Source organism: Oryzias latipes, chromosome 3, assembly GCF_002234675.1.
Source record: "Oryzias latipes chromosome 3, ASM223467v1".
Classification (NCBI taxonomy): domain Eukaryota; kingdom Metazoa; phylum Chordata; class Actinopteri; order Beloniformes; family Adrianichthyidae; genus Oryzias; species Oryzias latipes.
Window position 1 is genome coordinate 31,236,378 of NC_019861.2, and position 23,229 is coordinate 31,259,606.

The 23,229-nt window shown below is 38.0% G+C and overlaps 1 protein-coding gene across 1 annotated transcript; it reads right to left on the reverse strand.

The window, feature by feature from the left end:
- Nucleotides 1-1,314: 1,314 nt before the first annotated feature.
- LOC101167942 (enhancer of mRNA-decapping protein 3) lies at nucleotides 1,315-23,149 on the reverse strand. The gene is made up of 7 exons (XM_004067454.3): nucleotides 23,026-23,149; nucleotides 22,226-22,405; nucleotides 20,789-20,979; nucleotides 11,980-12,336; nucleotides 4,617-4,770; nucleotides 2,831-3,048; nucleotides 1,315-2,533 (listed from the first exon to the last, which is right to left on the reverse strand). Exons 2-7 carry the CDS (start codon nucleotides 22,387-22,389, stop codon nucleotides 2,199-2,201), a joined length of 1,419 nt encoding a protein of 472 aa, XP_004067502.1. The 5' UTR covers nucleotides 22,390-22,405; nucleotides 23,026-23,149; the 3' UTR covers nucleotides 1,315-2,198.
- Between the last annotated feature and the right edge of the window lie 80 nt (nucleotides 23,150-23,229).

A 23,229-nucleotide genomic window follows, 5' to 3' on the forward strand; every position in this document is an offset into this window, starting at 1 on the left:
TTTTTTTCATTTCAGGTCAATGTGTAAACATTGTTCTAAATTGGTAAATTTAAGAACATTTTTACTAAACCACAATTTTTTCCCCAAAACATTTTTCCTCAGAAGTCAAAAGTAAAACCAAAAAAATCATCACAATCATTTAAAACGGGCATGTCCAAAGTCCGGCCTGCGGGCCACATGCGGCCCGCATTTAAATTTCCAGCAGCCCTCAGGCTCCTGTCATAAAATCAATATCTGGAAGCCCAGCACTCTCTAAAAAAATGTGTGTACGATTTCTTGATTGTGATTGTCTGAATTCTGCTGTAAGCCACTGTAAACCTGTGACAGTTTTGTTGCTGGACCCTTCTGTAACACTATAACTCATTTCTAAAATGTTGACTGTAAACCCAAAGGAGAAAAAAAAGTAAAGTTGACAGAAAGAGCCATCAGGACAAGCGGAAATTGGAGTATGTTTTAAGTGAGATACAAAAGTGGTTTGTACATAGATAAAAACGTATGTTTTTTCACATTATTTAAATTTGGATGTTTACAATGAGCATTTAATAGTAAATAATATGCAACATTTCACGTGAACCCAGATTTAATGTTGGCAAACTTTTTTCCCCCCACATTTTATTTTTTAATTTTCATTTTATTCCTATTCAACAAATGCGAAATTCACAGCAATGTTGATGTATTTCTTTTCTATGAATAAATGAAAAGTATCCGAATGCCCAAAAAGTTGTTAATTTCAAAGTTGTAGTTCATTTGCATTTGATATTATTTTAAAATTTCAGAGAATTCTGGCCCTTTGGTTGGCCCTCACATTTTCACCGCATCAAGTGTGGACCTCTGCAAACCGTTTGGACACCCCTGATTTGAAATAACAGTATTAATGGTGAGCCTTTTACAAACTTCACCTCAAAATACCTTCTTGAAAACACAACTAATGCTGCTTCTGCTAAAATGTTGAATTTTGGCATTACATATAACGTTTTTTGTTTTTTTTTACTTTAAAAAATATTTGTTTTAAGGTTTATAGGTTTTTGCCCCATTTTAGTTTACCATTCCAAGCTAAGCACATCCAAGGAACGGCAAAGATTTTAAATTGAAATCTTACATGTGTAACCCTTGTGCTATCCTAGGCACTTTAACATTGGGAGTTGGGTCATCTAGACCCACTAGACAGTGCTCTGAACCTTTTTTCTTCAATGATTTGTGATCTTCACTGGTGTCCATGGATTACATGAAATCTTTCCACCTTGGTATGGAGAACACGACAATGTAATGGTGGGGTCATCTAAGATAACACAAAGGTTAAATAAGCATAACAGGTAAAACAGAAGTTAGTGTTTAATCTCCAGCAGTTGTGAATCAGCCTTCTGAAATACTATCTGTATGGCCTGCAGATTAGTTCTGGTCACAAATACATCCATTTGTGTGTATTTCAAGAATAATGAGTGACTAGTACATTCATATTTTACTGGATCAAAGACCAAACATAAAAAAAAGCACAGAAATCGTGTGGTTTTTAAACAAGGAGCCGCCTTATGAAGTGTCTAAAATAAAAATAAAAACTTGTAAACATCAATAATCCTTTAAACTTTATGATGCTACAAAGTGATGCTTTGTCTCTTGAACAACAGTAACATCAAAGCTTTCTGGTTCTAAATTTGGTTTCATTTTAAACTCAAAACACATGTAAATAAAACTTTTTTTTTTCACGTTGCATTCCTGAGAGATATTCCAAAAATAAATACAAATATAAATACTGTATGATTTTTACAAACACTACAACCGCTATGGACAGATAGCACCTTTCTGAGGTGAATCAAAAGAGTTGTTTTTGCAACAGTCAGCATTGGAAGAGGAAGGAGAGTGGAGTCTCGAAGCCATCTTCAGGCTGGGTCAGGACCTGGCTCCAGCCGGAATCTAAAACAGGAACTGTTCTGCTGTTGCTTGGTCCAACGATACGAGTCAGAAGTAAAACAGGCTAAGTGGTCGGCTTTTTGTAAACATATTCACATCAGCAATGAGCCCCTGTCAAAACACATGGAGAAATGTTTTCTTCTCAAAAGACAAGAGTAACAAGTGGCGACTGCTGAGGATTACTGTGGAACTTGTGCACCCTTCAGTTCTATACATTTTGTCAAAAATCTTCACAAAAAAAAAAAAAACAGTTACAAATGTAGAGTCTCCTGCACACGTATGTTGCTTCACTATGCTGGGTGAAGAGGGATGACAAATTTACATCCAAACGGCGAGTGGTAACTGATTCCAACTTCTTGGAAGACCAGTTTGGGAATGCCGACATCGCACAGGTAGAGCCGGCTTTCCCTCTCTGCCAAAGGCAGAGGAAGTCCGAGGGACAGGGCCCACTTTGCCTCCACAGCCTGGGGCCCTTCGTTGGTGGTGGGATCAATGCTGAGGACTGGAGCCCGGTTCCTGTTGGCCCAGTCAGCGGCTGACTGGTACCAGGACTGTTCCCTCATCAGTGGGTTCTCGTGGCTGTCCAGACAGTGGATGACCAAATCGACCGGACTCGCGGGGAGTTCTGGGACACAAAAGACACAAAACGGGCTTTAAAGCTTGCACATTTTTACAGGTAACACTTTCCAAAGAAGAAGTTGTAAAATTTTGAAATTATAAGTCAACGTCTTCGAACATTCAAGGTAGAATTTCATTCAGGGGAGATTCCACTAGAGGGCAACCTTTATCTGTGTTTACCAACAGAGATCGATGACGTAATGTCCATCAGGAGACAGTCATGCAGAATTGTTGACAGTTAGAACCTCTGATTCTGAATAAGTGAAGCTGAAGCAGAAAGGAACTGAAACACAGATGATGTCACCTTTGATGCTGGACACCTGCAGACCGCTTGTTCTGCTGTAGAGGCTGACCTCGCTGGAGATCGACTCCTGCATTTTCACAAAGTTTGGCAGGAACAAAATAACCTCCACTTCATGGTTGGCTAGATGTCTACCGCAACTGACTCCCTGGGCTCCTTGAATGTGGGGGCCACACAGAAGGACAACCGTTGGCCTCTGATGGACGTTTTTCGGAGTCAGTCTGGGGGTTGAATGAAAAATGGGTGAATGAGTTTTCTTACAAGCCCTAAATAAGAAACAGATATTTGTTTGCAGAAAATGACCTGTTGGCATTATGTTTCTCTAAAATGCTATTTAAATGCCTCTTTTAACATATTTAGTTAGATAAGTTAAGCTAATGTTTTTGTTTAGGCATTTTTCAATGAAATTACTTTTAACATTTTAATAAATAGGGGAAGTAACCTACTTTATAAATGACTGTTGTGGTTATTTTGATTGCAAGCAGCACCGTCTCATTGAATTTACCAGTGTGCCAAGATACTAACCTCAAACTTTGTAAAACGTAGGAAAAATGTAAATGTTCACATCAAGTTAGAATTAGTTAAATGATTAAACATAGTGAACCATTATAGATACTCCCCAATAGAAAGGAGGCTTTGAAAAAACGAAAATACACATCAGTGTTTGAGTACCGTAACTGTTAAAAAAAAACATGTGAATAAATAAGATTAAATAAAGAAAAACGAGGAAGGGTTCATTAAAGACAGCATGGTTACAAAAAGCGAGAGTTAGCGTGGCTTCTTTCACCTTTTCACAGATGTAGAAACCTTTCTTTTTCAAAAAAACTAAGTGATTAGGTCTTTTCTTTCTCCTTTTTGCCATCAGTGGACAAGTAACGCAAAATGAAGATCTATAAAACCTCGATTGGTAATCAAGTTTTTTGCCATATTTTAATAATATCCGGCCGTTTTTTTTTAAAATACGTTCGTCTGCTACAGGTGGTGATGTTAAACTGTATAACTGTGGAGTGGCATACACAACAAAAACATTCAGTTAAAGTTAATCCCATAAAACAAGCAGAAAAACAGAAAAACTGTGGTTTGACTCCCTCAAAATGTAATATTTTTTATTAAAGTCAAGATGTGTAGCAGCTCATCAGCATTAGCAAAAAAAAAAAATCTCCTGTGGAAGAGAAAAAGGTGGCTAAAAAGAAATCCAACAATTATGTGAGAAAATAAATGACGTATATAAACCATGTTCCTCGAGAGGAGATTAGGAGGGATTAGCATATTTCCACGTCTGCAGAGCTACCCAGTCTAAGACTATTGAAGGAATCTGGAGCAATTTCTGGAATTGTGTGTCTGTGTTGGTAACAATTCCAAACCTTTAGATACCAACGTGTCATCATTTCTACAATATCCTAAAAAAACAAGTGGTTATAGACTTCTAGGGCAAACTTTTCTTGAGCAACGTGTCAAAGATAAATAACATTAAACGGTTTTTATATTTCAGAGATGTCAGCTTTAGAACAGAAACAGCACTTTCCATTGACAATTTAAGGACAATATCAAATGGAAAGCTCAAAAAAGATCAACTTATCAACAATGAAACCAATTGAGATCTCATGCTTTCCGGCTAGATACCAATACTCCCCAGATCGAATTAATGTGTTGTGAGGAATCCTTCCACTGAGATAGAAACTATCATTTTTAGATGTTTTAAATAAGTAAACAAGATAATCAAAATTTTTACCATTATTTATTTAATACAACTCTAATACCATACTCTATCAAGTATGGTATTTCTCACCTGTTTGGTCCTCCAAGCAACGACAAAGCCATCTGACTGGAACAGACGCCAATGGTCTCCAGTCTGCGCTCAACAGTCAGGCCCCAACGCTCCGCGGCCCCAAGCAGACGCTTGTGGAGCTCATAGGGAATGCTGGGAACGACTAGGCCCGAGTCTGAAAAGGCAAAACATAATGCACAATATCAACGTGAAGGAAAATCCTGATTAGGAAAGTTTCAAAATCCTGATTAGGAAATGAATACATGTGTAATGAAACTTTGTCATCTGAACCCACACAATATAATAAGGTAACTCTGATTTGCTTATTACTATTACTTGATGCTTTTCAGTAAATCTGTAGAAAATCCAAAAAGACAAGGCATAAAACATATGTGGCAAAAGACAACAAAATAGTCCAAACAATTAATAATCTGAGAATTATGAATAATATTCAAAAAATGTAAATGTATTAGGTGAAAAAAGTCTATTTTGATTTGAAAAGCAATTTTTGTTCATTTAGAGTATTTTGCTATTCATCGATGCACCTTGAAAAACTATACCTCAGGAAAAAGAAATATCAAATGTCACACTGAACCTTGAGTTAACATAATACCCAGAAATTATTTTCAAAATCTCAACCTAAAAGTGATTAAAAAGTCAAAGGTATGTAAATTAATTGTTAAAATCCTTAACAAAAACAGAAAAATATGTTTCTTTTTTTTAAACCCAACATTCTTAAAAAACAAATAATCTAAATTTAGCAGCAAAATTAGGATTATTTCTTAAAACTGTTAGATTTCAAATTTTGGGGGGTGGGGGGTGGGGGGGGGGGGACTTAAAATAATTTGTCAGATCAGGTGGCACGAATCCTTACTTTCTGAGACACAAAGGTGAGATCAGCAGCTTTTAGAAAACCCTAAAAATACAAGGCACTGACTACAGGGGAAACGCCGGCTCCCCGCGGACCTGAGCTCACACGCACATGCCCTCCCATCGATTCCCAACTGTTTGCTGTGTATCAGCCACCCCTGACTGCGGTCTGAGTCAAAACACACCGCAGGATAAACATCATCCACGTATAAACACCTGTGCGTGTCTACTAAGAGCTTGTGGTGAGAGGTTGAGAAGAGGTTGACGAAGGAAACATGCAAAGGATGTGAGAACTGAAATATACTAATGTGCAAACACAAAACTTTATGGGTACAAATTGCAGTTTGTTGAAAAACATTTTTAGTCAGTTTGTCTCACTGATACTAGTAGTTGAATTTTATTTTCATATAATTAATTTCACTTAAAATACATTTTAAAAGCTTCTGTCCATCCTACAAATCTTTGGACTTCTCTTATATACCGGTAGATATTCTGTCAGGAATTGTTTATTACCAAAGAGTAGAAGTCACCTTGTAACAAAAGACAATGTTTATGTTAAATAACACACAAACTACCTTTGTGAACCTGTGTGCAGTAATCCCAAAACAGTTCCAAAGTTGGGAGCGTGGAATCTGGAGCATATTCATTCCGTTAATGGAACTACAGGGAAAACCCAGCCCAAAAATAACAAACCCACACCATAATATCCCCTCCACCACACTTCATACTTGGCACAATACAATTAGGCAGGTCTTGTTCTCCTTGCCGCTGATCAACCCAAACTCATCCACCAGATTTCCAGATGCGAAAACCTAATTCCCTACTCTAGAAGAAGGCTTCTCCACCGCTCTGGAGTCTGGTTTGCATTGCACTTTGGGACGGAGGGGTTGGATGCAGCTGTCCAGTCAAAGAAACCCATTTAATGATACACACACTACACTGTTCCTAAGCTATTCTAAAGGTCTTATAAAGTTTGGAGAGCTGCAGTCATCACCTCTGCACCTCAGCATCCATTGATCCACTCTGTCAGTTACAAACATTTCAAACTCTGAACACTACAGACAGATAACTATGTAATATTTTATGGGGACACTATAAGACTGAGCTTGTTGCACAGGTGATCTATCATGAATACACACTGGTATTCACTGACATTCTGAGAGAACCCTATTTAGTCTGGTGATTTTTTAAACCATGGAAGTGATTGAATGACTCTCAAATAAAAAAAATGGATTTGTGAATGAATGCATCTGACGTCATGCTACATTTGTCTCTATATATTAGAATGTATACTACCATTACAATATTAACTATATTAAATAGTGTTTTTCTTGCGTTTTGCTTTCCTGAAAGTATTGCAATACTTCTTAAGCAGCAACCAAGTTTTCCCAATACTGGGAAGTATATAAACATCAATTTTTATTCATTACGAAGTTCTGATACCCAAAGGGATCATTTTGTCTATGTCAGTGGGCGAATAAACACCATGTTTAATTTAAACCAAGGGCTGTTCAACAGCAACAAGCTATCATATACTTATACATTTAGCATAACTTTAACTTTATTAAAACTGTGAGCACTGTTGTGCTGATAACATTTAACTAATTCTTTGTATGTTCATTTAAAGAGGCGTCTTCATCCCTGTTGATCGTGAGCTGCTGCCCCGCTTGTTTTACAGCTAACCCTGCTGCAGTGATTACTGATTAGCAGGATTGATTGAGTAAGTCCAGTTTCTGCTTCATACACCTGATCAAGGGGACCAATAATTACTGAAGCAGGGCACTAGATCACGAGGAATAGGGCTGGAGAACCCTGGTTTGAGAGTCAAGTCTGTAAAAAGAATGAACACTTTAAAAAACAAAAAGAAAAATTTGTGAGACAATGTGTTATGTAACCTTGTTAAAGGTATTTAATAAAAGCAGGATGGAAAAAGAAATCTTTCAGAAACCAATAAAGATATTGGGGTATTGATGTCAAAATGGATTAATGGTTGCAAGATATGTTAATCATTTAGAAGTTGGTCACAAATATGAAGTAATCTTAAACAAATTGGATATTCTGTTGTTTTGTTTAGTACAGATCAGCTAGGAGAAGAATGCATTTCCATGGATCTTCCCACTTTAAAAGGAAAACATTAAATATTTCCTTTATTTAGCAAGACTGACAGTCAAGAGTATTTTGGGTTTTTATGATTCATTTTATAACATTTTGTGACTGTTCAAACTTACAAGGCAAGTTTTCAAGAGTGTAATAACTTTTGCCAGTCCATCACTTACAGCCAAGCCGGGACCGAGTTTAATCCCTAATGGCCTCATACAGATATCCGACCTGCTAAATGAGAACTTGGCAGCCTCAACGGGTGTCCTCAAATTCACACCTCTCTCGACAAGAAAGCCAGCTGCACTGATGCATGCATGATGCGTTGTGTACACCCTTAATCCAAACACACGCAACGCGGTCACAGGCACACACTCAGCCTTGCAAAAGAGCACACACTATGCTAACGAGATAATGACACGTTAGCAGAAACTAAAGCAAAACCCAGCTAGATTTCTAGCTTATTGTTGCACCTCTACCACAATTCTCACTGATGTCACGCAAAGACTGCTAATGAATGAAAAATAGTAAAGTGGAACACATATCCATCTTAAACTGATTACTGTCACGCAAGAGACCGCCTGAAGTGCCAAGATCAGAGGAAATGAGAGTTGCACCTGCATGCACCGGCTGCTTTACAGCACTCCGCCTAGCGTGCTACTGATAGTGTCGAAAACAAAACTGGTCCCACAGCTCACATCTAGGCCGTGGCTTCTTTCATCGCCCGGGCGACAGGGAGCAGAAGCTGCATTGTAGTGAGCCAAAGTTGTTCAAGCTGAACATTGTATATGCTAAAGCTTTCCTAAATATCTTCAGCTTTAGTAGCTTATTTTATTTTTGTTTACGTAAAAAACAAAATGTGAGTTGAAAAAAAGACTTGCATGTTTGAAAACCAATGAATAATTTACTGATAATTTTGTCTTTAGCAGTAAACTGGATGAAAATCCATTTCTTTCTTAAAGTTGATATAGCTGTATTTAGTTTTGAATAGTTTATCTAAATATTCAAAATGGGGGAAAGTCTCATAACGCTCCTGTTTAAGAACATGCCTTAAACTAATGAGGAACTCCATAAGTAAAGGCTCTGTCACAAAGCCACTACATCCATTTTGCGCATTTTTCACTTATGAAATTTCGGTTGTTTGTGATACATGCATGATACACGTAATTCATAAGTGTTTCTTGCATTCATTATTTACCGATGTGCCTAAATGTCTTTCTAGGGTTTGGGCTGACGGGTCTTTACGTGAATTTAGTTTTGAGACGTTTAGAATCTTTGCTCGGTGGAGAATTGCGCAGTTTATGCAAATTTTACGTAGTTTTATATGCAATTGTTACATAAATATTACAGAATTGTGATCGATTTTTTGGAGGATGCATATGCAAATTTGTGGCTTTATACGACCGTTCTACGTATGTCTATCGGACTTTTCACCATTTATCACCAATGTATAACTTTTACATCACCTATACGGCACACATACCTCATTAAAATGACATAATTGACGCACACATTTGGGACCAGATTTTTACATGTTCTTTGCATGGTTTATTCATACGTCTGTGGTTTTAAGGTGGTTCATTTGTGATAAATCTGTGAAACTTTTCTCATTTCTTCAAGTATATTATTCACATACAACCAATTTTCCTTTTGCAATATGCGTAAAACTTAGTGGATGCATGCCTTAAGAAGCTACAAGATTTTTATTCCGCACAAACCACTTCTTCTTTACTTGCCTGAAAATGTGTTGAAGTCTGGATTAGTTGCGGAGCAGTTTCGCCCCCCCAAAAAATAGATAATAGCAAAACTAAACTTGCTCAGACTTTACAATAAACAATGGCCTATAGAAAAAAAAAAGGTAAATCCCCATGACAGTGAACTATGTCAACCATACCTCCAGCTGGGCAATGTTTTTCTTTCTGTTTTCTCAAGCTGTTGATTTATCAGTTTACTGGCAGAGATTCTAGGTTAAGAGCAGTGCGGTTTGTTCCTGTTTCAGAGGTGCTGTTTATGTAAGGTTGTACGGCGGCATGCTAATTACAGGATGCAGCGGATGGGGATTACGATGACAGCCCTGGGAAGCAGTTCTGACTGCATGGTAAGAAAAGAGGCTGTGCGCGGCAAATGTCGGTTTCTTTAAATTCCTGTCTGCAAATGTACTATTCTCTCTGTTTGATTGCGGTGACAACATAATGTGTGTCACAAAAAGTCAGGAAACATCAAATTCTCAAAGTCTCGACGACTCTGATTTGCTGAGAGAATGACGTAATTGTAAAACGTTAAAAAGTTTGGGCAAGGCCAATCAACAAAAGAGGAACTGAGAAAAAATTTAAGAAGAAAGTGTGAAAGCTGAAGCGCAATAAAATGAAAAAAGAGAAAATTCTTTTGAAAAGTTTTTTTTAAAAAGACAATGTATGTGATCTTTAAGATGTCCTATAAGAAATTTTAGCCTATTTTTTTCTGCACTAGACCTAAATAATGCCAGGCTTTGGGGAAGTATTTTTATCACTCCACTAGCCGTTTATTGTTTAATGACAATCAAGGCGGTAACATTTTAAACTTGCAGGTAACTTCTAGGCTTAAGACAATCAAATCTACTTTACAATCCAACTGAAAATATTCCATTGACTAAAACAATAAAAGCTGTTTTTGACTTCATTGCTTTTTAAATACTCTCAGATGAAAACTGTGTTTGTGGTGTTTTTAACATGATATTGGGGCATCTTTCTCATGATGGAGGACAAATATTGAGCTCAAAATTGCATTTCTACGTGTGTCTTTATTCAAACCGTTGTGAATCAGAGCAGATGCAAAAAAGCCGGTGGGAAAGAAGCTTATTTGTGACACAGAGCTCCCTGAGTCGCTCCATTCTGATGCATCCACTTGTAGACAATTAGATTCATGTACGTCATCATTTTCCTCATCTGAGCTGAAATCTGGCTCAAAACTGCACGGCTGCATAGCTTCGATATTGCTTACCACTTTTATTGCACTGTTAATTGTTTCGGGGTAAAGGGGGAAAAGGGAAGCAGTGTTGGTCCACGCCAACGGTCTCAGAGGCGAATTTCTGATGACCTACTGCCGCTCCTACTGCCGCTCTGTGTCCAAGAAACCAACACAGGTTTTTTTTAAATTTTGGCTAAAAACAGCATAGTCATAATTAAAAGTGAGTGCTTTTAACCCTTGTGCTACCTTAGATGACCCCACCCTTACTTTGAGGTGTTCTCCCTACCATGACAAAGGTGGATAAAGGTGGAAAGATTTCATGTAATCCATGGACACCAGTGAAGATCACAAATCATTGAAGAAAAAAGGTTCAGCGCGCTGACTAGTGGGTCTAGATGACCCAACTCCCAACGTTAAAGTGCCTAGGATAGCACAAGGGTTACAATGGATCAAAAGATGATCAGAGTGAGTCTTTAATGTCCACTGAAATTGGCTGATTTTTCTGTAAACTAATCACAAAAGCCATAATTTTACCCAGATGTGTTGAAACTTTCATATACTACCTTTCATATAACTTTCATATCCTAATGGTCATCTTTCTAGATGAACGTCGACGCGCTCAACCATCATTAGAAACCGTCCTACCAACTTTCATGGTGATATGTAACAGCCACAGATCAGTGAGCTGGTACAAACACCATGCCACCTTACTCACACCTTAACCTTTATGACCATTGATTCAACCTGCTTGAGTAATCCTGTGTCTGCATTACTAGTTACATAACACTTCCAAAGTTTGTTAATTTAAGAAAGGGATTGGGGCACCATATCTATTAGCATAACCGAGGGGGTGTTGGAAGTCAAAAGGCACACTTTTGATAAACAGTAACCAATAAAAGATAATAGCAGTGAGTGATCCAAAGGTCATTCCTAGACTTAAAAAAACGCAAGGGGGAGTAGCATTTTCTATCTTTTAGTAAGATAATATGTACTTTTTAAAACAAAATAAACACTGCAGCACATTCCTTGCAGCAGAGAGGGAATAAGCTGCAAAGAATTTTTATATATTTTGCTATTAGACAAGAGCTGGAACTGTACTTGCCATTTGAGCTTGTGAAAACAGTGATATTCCATAACCCGTTTTGTCAGCTCCGGCCAGAAGTACACAGTGAAAGAACCCTCTCTGTCTAAAGCAAACTTTGCGATTACAAAGTCAGCGTGTTCATTGATAATGTTATGGACAGATGGACTTAAACTTTTTTTAACATAAAGGTACTTTACAATACTGGAAGGAATGCAAGGTATTAGAAAGCAGATTTGTTGGTTTAAAAGACAGAGGGAAATAAAAAAAATCTAAATTTTACTGGTGTTTTGGCTACGTAACATAATGCTTCAATGGGGGTGGTTGGAAAATAATCTAATTCAAACCCATTTCACAGTGTTTCTACTCTTAAAACTAGCCTTATCTTACCTGTACAGTACTCCTTTCCCCCGTGCTGAGGCACTGTGATCTGTCTGTATATTACAGGCTTCCTCTCCAGAATATTCTCATCATGCCGGTAGGACTGGGGCTTCTGTTCAGTCTGCGTGCTGTGATGCTGTGCCTTGTGGCCTCTGATCCCGTCGATCTTGGAGAAAACGGCTGCTTTGTCAAACAAAGCCAGGTTTGCCTCAAAGTCAAAGTCGGTGTCCAGCCCTTCATCGGTCCCTTCACCAAAGCATTCGTCATCCTTTGACCTCACGGAGCCTCCAGCAAATCCATTACGAACCCCGCTTCTCCTTTGCGTGCTATGAGTTGCCCCTCTGCTGTTGGATGAACCTGTCTGTGCTGGAGAAAGACAGTTTGATAAGAGCTAACACAAGTATTTAGACTTAAAGTGGATATTTTCAGACTCCTATTTACCAGAAATTTACATTAAAAAACAAACAATATTTTCATTTTAATGCTCACATTACCCACTCTAAGATCCAATGTCACCAAAACTTCTTTAAATTACAATTATTAACAATTTGGTGATAAAATATCGATTAAAGTCTCAAACCATCAGTGTATGTTTCTGCGGTAAGTAAACATAATCAACAGCCGTCTTTGCCATGCAGCGCTTGATATCCGTCCTTTTCATTTGCATTTCTTTACTTTTCTCAAAATGGGCCATAAAAAGGGGCTCAGAGTTCAGAGCGTTTACTTGCTCCTCATTAAGTCAATATACAGTACATGTTCGAAAAAGTCCAAACTCAAACTTTATTTATTTATATAGCGCCTTTCATTTCAGTTAAAAACACAAAGCGCTCAACGTAAAAGCAGATAAAATAGTCATAAAAAATGAAAATTATTAAAAACAGAAAACACAGGACAATCGCACAAAGATGGGACCCCTCCCTCACCAGGTTCCTCCCCCCACCCACCCAGTTACCCCAGTAGAACTCTGAACAGAAACAAAGAACTGCAGCTTAAAGAAGGTCTGGCTTGGTTCTGCTGTGAGGAAACAATATCATGCGGATCCATTTATTCCAAGGCCCAGCCGGACCACAGGGGTCACTACTACCGTGCCCGCCCAACACAGACCAGCCTAGGGTCCACTCCATGGCTATTAGACCACAGAGCGGGACCCCAGCCCGCCCAACGAGAACGGGCACCGCAGCACAGCACCCCCTACAGGTCAAGCTGGTGGTGCCCCAGAACAATGGATCCCCAAGAGGAAACACTGAAGTAAAAAACATCTGATTAGAAATTATCATAAAATAACAACAATAAAAATAGAAAAAGATAAAAAATAAAATAGGATATAACAATGTTAGTAATTAAAAAATAAAATAGGTAAGCTGATTAAAACATAACCAAAGTATCATTAGTAAAATAACAACAAAAAGAATAGCATATTAAAAACACAGAGATAATAATAGTCCTTAAAGAAAAAAGAAAAAAAGGAAAACAGATCAATTAATAAATAAATAAATAATAAAAGACATAAGCAATAATCAAAGTCATGTAAAAGCCAGACTAAAAAGGTGGGTCTTAAGCCTCTTCTTAAAAACCTCTACAGTCTCTGCGGCCCTGAGGTTCTCCGGCAGACTGTTCCACAGGCGAGGACCGTAATGGCAGATCGAAGCCTCACCGTGGGTCTTGGTCCTCACCTTAGGGACAACTAAGAGGCCAGTGCCAGAGGACCTCAGGAAGGCCCAAAACCATAAAAACATTTATAAACCATTAAAAGAATTTTAAATGGAAACAGCCTTGCAAATGAAATCTAACAAATTTAATCATAAACCTATGAAAAAGAAACTAGTCAGAGTTAACAATCGAACTGGGGCTGAATTTAATTATTATTTAAATTAGTTAAATTAAATTAGATCTATGGATTGATTTTGTTTTACATTTTTTGACGTTTTACAGGCAAAAAAAAAATCATTTTAAATTACTAAATTTTATTAAATAGTGATCCAATTTGTTCACTTTAAATCACAGTTATTTGAAAACTACTTTGCATAACCAAACAAAGCCATTTGAGGAATTAAAATAATGAAAATGTATGTAAGAAATGTGTGTTATTGCTGTTCACATGTTCTGGATAGCTATGATCAGTCTGCGTCATTTTTATCTGAGACTGATCGGACATTTACAGAGAAAGCAAAGATGTGTTTTGCGTGAGCCACCATGCATGTGTAGCTGCATTCTTAATAAGCAAGTTAGCTGTGTGCTGTGGAACTAATGTTCACCTCCGGCGCTCCTCAAACTGAGGTTAATGCAAAACATTAATGAGGATCACAGTTCATATCTGCACAAAATAATTTAAGACATTTTTAAGATGGTTTTGCAGTTTTTTAACAGTGGAGGAAACACAATAAAACTAGCAATGGCCAAATGGGCAGCAGTCGATAAAGTTTACATACATGGGGAAAACACAAAAACAAAATGAACCAAGAACAAAAAGAGAAAAACTGGAAAAACCTGGCCTTCAACTCCAATCATCCACAGCTCTCACGCTAAACAGAAGTTTCGAGGCCCAGTCGCACGCTACTGTCACTGTGACAGCTAATGTACTTAGGCCTCTGTCACGCAAGATACTGAGACTCACCTGTCCCAGTTCGAAACGTAAACAAAACAAACACCTATTTACAACCAGCAGCCTCCCGCTGAGGATTTCTACAAATGCCCTCCAGTGAACTCATCCCTTTTGCTTTAAATCATGGAAAAACAGACTCTTACGGGTATGATCCTAAACGCATTCAGTTACGTGCAGCAAGCATGGCCTCGGTGAGACTGGTCCAACATGTCGGAGAAAAAGTGACAGGATGGCATATTCAACTGTGTGAACAAGGATATAGGTTTGTCAAAGCTGTCTTTATTTACAAGGAAGTTGTGTCATGCTATGAATCAAAAATCTGAATGAACTGGGCAGAGCTCCAAGTCAAACAGGCTAATGAATAAAAGGCACTGTAGACACACTGTGAGCTTCACTGATTTAACTTCAAACAGACCTTGTCACCACAAATCACAAATGTCTGTGATGGTAAGGACTGGAGAATAAAGACAAATAGTGAAATTAGCTTTATATAAAACCACAACAGCTGAAGAGTTAGAAGCAGAAGCTGTGAAAAGCATCGGATGGTGGAGGTGGCAATTGCTGTAAGCTGGCTGAAACAACGCTAACAACAGAGAAAAATATTGAATGTTTTTTGTTTTGTGAACACATGAATTGATTTAGAACCAAAGCTGATGTAAATGTACAACATAGCAAAAAAAGTGGCGAGAGCTGAGAAGCTGAGAAGTTTGTGGAGTCGTCTTAAAAGTAAGCTCAACATATTTGCAGCTAAAGGGCTCATATTTTCTGACATAAGGATTTAAAAAAAAAAAAGTATTTAAAGGTCTAGTCTGGATATAATACAACTTGATCATGCAGCAAAGTTACAGGCTGGTTGTGGGAACGCTTTATATGAGTGCACCGTCTGCAGCTACTCATCCAAAATGCCAGTTTATGCCCGTCAGATGGAATTTGCCTGTGCTTCGGTGGACCCATGCATGATCCACTAAAGCGGTTGGTAGCTAAACTCCCATTCTGCTCTCCCATAAAGATCAATGGCTGATATTCTGAAACCATTCCTGGAATCCGTGATCTTGTATAAGCAACAGCTCACCCCACTTTCCCTTCTTTGTGGCCGGGGGCTTCTTGGGAGCATGGCGTTGCGTGTGAAAGGACCGGCCCAGCCCAAGTCGCTCAGCACTATGGTCCCGTGCAATTTGGGCATTAGATCCCTGGCCACTGGCCTGAGAGCTAAAGATTAAAATACTAACTCAAAAGGTAAACATTGCCTCCACAATTGATATCACTTTGGCCTTCTGAGCACGCTGGGACAACATGGCTTCCTGTCGGGGGGGGGTCAGTTTCCTGTGCCGGCCAGGAACGAGTGAAGGCAAGACGGCGGAGGGAGAGGACAGGGGGGCATGAAGGCATGAAAAGCAGGCTTGGCTAGCCTTCTCTTTAGGAGCAGATCCAGAGAGGGAGGGGAATGTTTATTGATCTTAGTCACACACATTTTGTAAAGAGGAACTTTGGTACAGGCGCTTAGCACGCTATGGGAATTTTGCATAGTGGAAAAGACTGTTTGGTCAGTTTTTTTTTTTTTTTGTGTCTCACCATAAAGGAAATTGATGACCTAAAAGAGCACAATACCAAAGTTCATAAAATTAGTTAAAAAGAAAAACCAAACTGAACATAAAAAGTTAAAACATATTCATCATACCAAAACACCATAAACAGAGGGTACATTTGATAACAACCCTGTGGAACATTAGCAATTTTGTGACCTCTGCCATTTCTATTGTTCTGCTAGCCTGAATGTGAAACTGAAATGACTTTACCTTATTCCCTCAGAGACCACAAAGCTGTCCATGCGAGTTTCCTGCTGACTGGATACAGACGACAGGAAATGCTTTTTTTAAACTCATCTCATCAGGAAGCCTGAACCACAAAATTGGAATATTTGCAGCCACGTGCACAAGTCGGAATAGAAACATGAACTTTAGCATATTTAGAATCATTAGAATTATGTTTAAAATGCATCATTTCAGAATCAGGTATACCGTATTTTCCGGACTATAAGTCGCACTTTTTTTCATAGTTTGGCAAGGGGTGCGACTTATACTCCGCAGCGACTTATATTAGAACTAAATTGAAATAAATACATTGTTAACCCTCCTGTTATGTTCATTTGTGAGGAACAGAGATGATGTTCCTGGGTCAATTTGATGTATGAGGTATGTCAAGTGTTAAGAGTATGTTAAGTGACTCAGAGAATCAGCAAACTTTTTTTACAGTAAGATCTTGAAGGCTAACAACATAATATTCTATTTTCCAATGATTTCATAGATTCAGAAATGCAATAAAAATGAAAACTGTTTCTACAAATACAGGATGAAAACAGAGTATTAGTTGGCCAATGATGCTTCATGAAAAGAATAAATAAATAAGTTTGAGAAAAAATTACTGTGAAATTATTAGATAAACAGTCTGCTATGATTGTGTCATATAAGGTTGTGAAAGTTAAAATACGACTTATAGTCCAGTGCGACTTATCTGTGTTTTTTTCTACTATATAATGCATTTTTGGGCTGGTGCGACTTATACTCCGGTGCGACTTATAGTCCGGAAAATACGGTAATATGATTATAAAGTGGTAATTTATAATTTGTTAAATAGTTATTGACACAAAAAAAAAAAACTTTTTCCCAGGTTTGCTCCAAAAACACCAAAACTCAAAATTACTAACTGCAAATGAAAAACTGGCCACAAACTATGACTTCATTACTGCACAATTCTAGACAAGATGCGTGAATGCCAATATGTGAACAATTAAATTGCTCGTTCTTGATGAGCAGTAGCACAAAGTTCCTCAAACTGTACTGTCTAAGCAGCAGCAATATAAACAATAACACAAGAAGTTTCACAATGGATGTATGTTTTGACTAGGCCACTCTGTTGGACTGCATTCCGGTTATTTGTCATTCATTTATTTGGACTAGTGGAGGAACTGTGAGAATATATAGAAACACATTAGGCAAATTCTTTCATTGTCCTAACTAGAAGAAATAAAAAAGAAACGACCCCGGTACAAGTCAAAACCTTTGGCAAGAACAAAGTTTGTCGCTCAAAAACTGGTTATTTTTTGTTCATATGAGAATATTTCTCCTCAGACAAGGTATGATATCTAGATTTTCTATTAATTATTACCGTTTTCCAAAGAAGTTAAAGTTTTATCATTTTAACTTACTGATAAGAGAGCGTATAAACTTCCCACTTTCATTTGATTTTTTTCTTTACGAGTTTGTATAGATTAGAACGGAGCTAAAAGTTGGTAGTGGTCACAAACATCATTTCCAGTGTCAGTCTGGGAGCAATTTTATGTCCTTTTGTAAAATTAAAATATTCCCCAAAAAAATGTTGAAACAACCCAATACTATTAAACGAAAATATGCTAAACACAAAAAAAAAAATTAAGGGAACATTTTTTGGTGCAGCAGTGTGTTAAGACTTGGTCATCCAGGTCACATGACTGCAGGAATAAGTTCCTTAGAACAACTGGACTTTAGAAGGATGATTGAGAAGACGCTTTGCTGAATACCCTCTACGTCGAAAAGTCTTCTAGATCAATATTTGTAGACCCACTCTGATGATCTTTGGAGGCATTTTAAAAGCATTCCCAGAGGTCTTTTAGTTAGGATTATTTCATTATTATATCTATTTATAATACGTTTCAGATAGGGCGAGAAACTCAGTCACCCAGAGAGCTCAGAGTAGAGCCGCTGCTGGTGCGGATGCCTTCTGCATGTCCCACTGGGCGGTGGCCCCGGGGAAGTCCCGGGACACGCTGGAGAGACTATGTCTCTCGACTGGCCTGGAAACGCCTTGGGTCTATACATGTATTATCCAGAGGAGCTGGAAGAAGTGGCAGGGGAGAGGGAAGTCTGGGCATATATGCTTAGACTGCAGCCCCCACGACCCGGAGGAGCAGAAGAAGGTAGATGGGTAATTGTGATTTTAGCCAAAATAAAAAAACTTGTTTCTAGGAAATCATTTCAGCAGAGCAGCAGTAGTTCGTCAGAAATTCCCCCTATGAGTTGTGGGGGGGGTCGTTGCCGTGGAGCAACCCCTTCTCTATTTACAGAACTTCCCACTAGCTTAAGGTCCCTCACAACCCCAACCAAACATTATTAGTGCAACAAATAAGGCTAGCAAAATAGGAACTACCCAGTCGTTCAGTTTTGAGCTCAGGAAAACAAAGACATGCATGGATCAAATCATTTGCAAAAGGATGCGTCGAAATGAAGCAGACCATGGAGCTTGTGGCCTGCCTGACCTATTTTTCACATTTCAAATAAGCCCTTTTTTAAAATTGCATTTTTTTTTTGCTCCTGATTCACAATTTAAAATAAAAAATATTGAGAAGTGCAATTTTGAGCCTAATTTCCGAATGTATGTCCTCCATCATCAGAAAAATGCCACACAAACATGTTAAAAACACCAAAAACCCGATTAAAAAAAGAAAATCAGAGTGGGTCTTTAAGAACTGAAAAAGTTACTTGAATGAGCAGCAAAACATCCTCTAGTTCCACCTTTTAAAGCCCTGTTCCCCTGAAGAACAGAAACCTGCCTTACGTACCTAATAATCTCCCCCAAAAAATGATGGTCACAGAATAATTTCCCACCTTTATTGCATCTTGAGCTTTATTGCTACAAATACTAATAAAACAGATTTTTATGACCACAATTTTCTGCATTTTCTTGTATGCCTTTTATCCCTTTTTATTGCTTGTAAAGATTTAAAGCAAAAACTAAGGCTCTCTCCGCAAACACCAAACACACAGGAAATTAAAACCACTAAAGAGGATTTTCCAAGTTTATGAAGTGATCAAACTAATTTATAAACGTTCTTATCAAAGGCATTTGCATTTGTTTTATGCTTGACAGACGTGCATCAAGCTTTTATCTGGCGGTTCCAATAAAGAGACAAAGTTTCTAGTTTAACCCTTGTGCTATCTTAGATGACCCCACCTTTACATTGACGTGTTATTCCTACCATGACAAAGGTGGACAAAGGTGGAAAAATTTCATGTAATCCATGGACACCAGTGAAGATCACAAATCATTGAAGAAAAAAGGTTTAGCGCACTGTCTAGTGGGTCTAGATCAGTGTTTTTCAACCTTTTTTGAGCCACGGCACACTTTAACCTTGACAAAAATCCCGCGGCACACCAGCATCCAAAAAAAAAAAAAAAAAACAGAAATTCATGGTCTGTATTGATCAACAGCCCCCCCCCCCCCCCCCCCCCCCGCCCGCCCGCCCGCAATCTCACGTGTATTTTTGTGATAATTGTGGCCGGAAAAGCAGGAAGTTGCGGCTGTTTTTTCTAAGAGATGAAATGAAAGTTAAATTAGAAAAATTTAGAAACTGTTTGTTTGTTGGGGTTTCAAGGCGTTTCGCAAGGACAACTCATTGTGCGCTGGGACACTGGCTCTTTAAGCCAATGCATCATGGGAGATGTAGTGTGAAAAGTGCCGAAAACTTGCAGAAAGACTGGCGTCTCTGAGATTTATTGTATTGTCCACTTGTTTCACGGTCTGACACTGGACTCTGTGGAAAGCTACACCGCTAAAGAAGAGCTTTAGCCGGTATTTTTGTTAGAACTGAGCGACTTTATCAGCAGAATTAAGAACAAGGAAGTGAAGACTTTAAGCACTTCTGATTGGTCAGACTGATGACATGTGATTAAGCCTTCAAGAATGATTGGTGGAGACAGTTAAAGGGACGGGACTTTTCCGCAAACTGTCATAGCTGCAGGTAAATCGCGGTAACGTAATCCTTATCAAAATGTCTTTAATAGAATTAAATAAACACAAAAAAAAAGTAATTTTAAGATCTTTCATATTCCTAACTACTCAGTGTTTTATCAGGGCCTGTTTGGATGAACAAAGAGCTGATATCCTGGAGATGGGAAATGTTTTTAGATCAGTGAATGATTAATGAGGGCAATTTCTCCACGGCACACTTGACCATCTCCCACGGCACACTAGTGTGCCGCGGCACACTGGTTGAAAAACACTGGTCTAGATGACCCAACTCCCAATGCTAAAGTGCCTCACAAGGGTTAACCTAAACACACCAATTTGAGTCCATATTTCTGCTAACCACAAATGCTAAACTTATGACATCAATGCTTACTTTGGTTTTAATCACAAAAATCATTTGTGTGAGACGTAAACACCAGATCCCGTTTAACTCACCTCTGCGTAGGATAGTGATTTGAGTTGTGCTGGATCGAGAACTCTCATTGGTTGCATTAGTTGCTTTGTTACTTGGCATGGGGTGGCCGGATGAAATGACGCTGGTTTCTGGAGTGCATCCCTGCTCGGTGCTGGTCTTGTTGACCGTGTTCTGGATGTCTAAGAACTTCAATTCCTTTATATCCATGGCACTACAAAAAGAACCGAAAACTACATTTACCAAGAATAGTCATTAATTGAGTTACACCACTTCACAAAGGTCTCTCACGTTAGTTTAAAGGCTTCATGAGTATATATTCAAGTTAGATGATGATCACTAGATTTGTTTAGCAAAACCAAGTAAACTCAATTGAAACCAAGAGTTTACATATGTGAATATTTAATAGGATAATTTCAAGAACCAAATAGTTACAGATAAAAATGTTTTGCATTTTCAAAAACCTTGTTTTTTTATGGAAAAGATTGATTTGAATTTATATTTTATGCAATCAATGAGTTGACCTCGTACCTAAACAGTTGCCATTTCCAACTTGGATTATTACTTTCAAGTAGCCACTTGACATACCTCAAAATCTCCAATCTAAGATTACTTTCTGAATTTTATTTTGTTTTTGCAGCAGAGCACTTCTAAGAAGTGAAATACTCAAAACCATTTTTAAAAGTCTAACAATAAATACTAACATTTTACTCTAAATGTTTTACAGTAAAACATAAGGCATTACTCCTACTAACTTTTCCTTTGATACAATACTAAATCTGTCCAGCATGTTGCTCTGCAGAATCTGGACATGCAGCACATCTACTCAAGGCATTTAGGTTCTATTTTTTTATCAGGTTTTTGTGGAGGCTGAAAGATGAGACTTAGGCAGAAAATAAAGAAGAGGTTGCGTTTGTTCAGCTAGGCCACAATTTTTACAAAAATAAACCAGAATTTCCTAACGTCTTGTATTCTATGCGTAAGATTCTTCTCCAGCCAAAGCTCAAGACATTATGAACTGATTTGGATATTTATTTTTACGTCAATTTATGACTAAATAGCTTAATCAGATTAAATATGTATATATGTTTTTAGCTCCTTTTTTTATTGCTTGAAATAAACCAATTCTAATAAACCACTTCCAATTATTATTTAATGAAGGTGAAGAAGTGATCTTAGTGTGTGACAGATCCTTCATTTCTTAAAATTAATTTAAAATTAATACAAATGAATAGTTTATATTTCATTACAAAAAGTACATCATTTATTAGTAAGTGTTGTTCTAGATTAATGTTCGTTTATTCAATAAAACGTGGATTTACTTTGATCCTCACATCTAAAATAATCAAATGTGATTTTACCCTGTTGTAACATCTCAGACATTTCCAAAATAAAAACAGTGAAAACCATTCACAAGCAGACATTAATGAAGGTGTAGCAGCATCCCTGTTGTTTCTTGCCTGAATGTGACCTCAGGAACAGGACACCTCACTCCATTACGGTAGGGCTGTTTCAGTGAAATGGTCTGACTGGCATGGTCAACAGATGACACTTCTCCTTGATATATTCCCAGCATCACCCCACAGTTTATCGACACAACGCTGCCCAACCAGTCCGTGGCCATTCTGCTTGTGATAAGCCTGTGGTTCATCAAGACAAAGAAGAGAACCTTTTATAGTGGCTTTTATAATGTGAAACGTGCTAATTAGAATGAATGAAAGAATGAATGAATGAATGAATGGATGAATGAATGAATGAATGGATGGATGAATGAATGAATGAATGAATGAATGGATGGATGGATGGATGGATGGATGGATGGATGGATGGATGGATGGATGGATGGATGGATGGATGGAGCAAAATGAAAATGAACGTTGACAGGCTGACCAACTTTTTTCAGCATATTATATGTTTTGAATAGACAATACGTCTTGCCCAAAGATCTAAGATAATAATATGACTAATAAAAAAGAAGAAAAATTTCTTCTGGACAAGTATTCTTAAAAATGGGGGGGGGGGCGTTTAGGTATAGATAACTGACATAGCAACGTCTATTCAACATTTGTTTTCAAGATAAATCACTGGGCTAAAATGTTAGCTTCAGGGCTAGCAGTTAGCAACCTTAAAGCTAGATAGGCTTTTACATGGCGCAGAAACGTGTCTTTATTTGAAATGATAATCAAAAACATCTTATATTAGCATCTGTAATAGCTAAAATTAAGTCAGATTGCATCCAACCAATATTAAAACGATTTACCTTCGACAGAATTGTCCACCAAGAGTCAAAAGAAGCTAGGCCTGAAGCTGTTGTTTGTGCTTGGTTCCATGCGCTACGTCACTTCCTCTATTTCCCTCGTGTTCTGTTTTGTTTGGTTCTCAACGGGGCGGCGTTTCATTGCTGTTGTGCTCTTATTGCATACCTGAATGTGATTTTTTTGCAAAATGGCATAATGTGCAATAA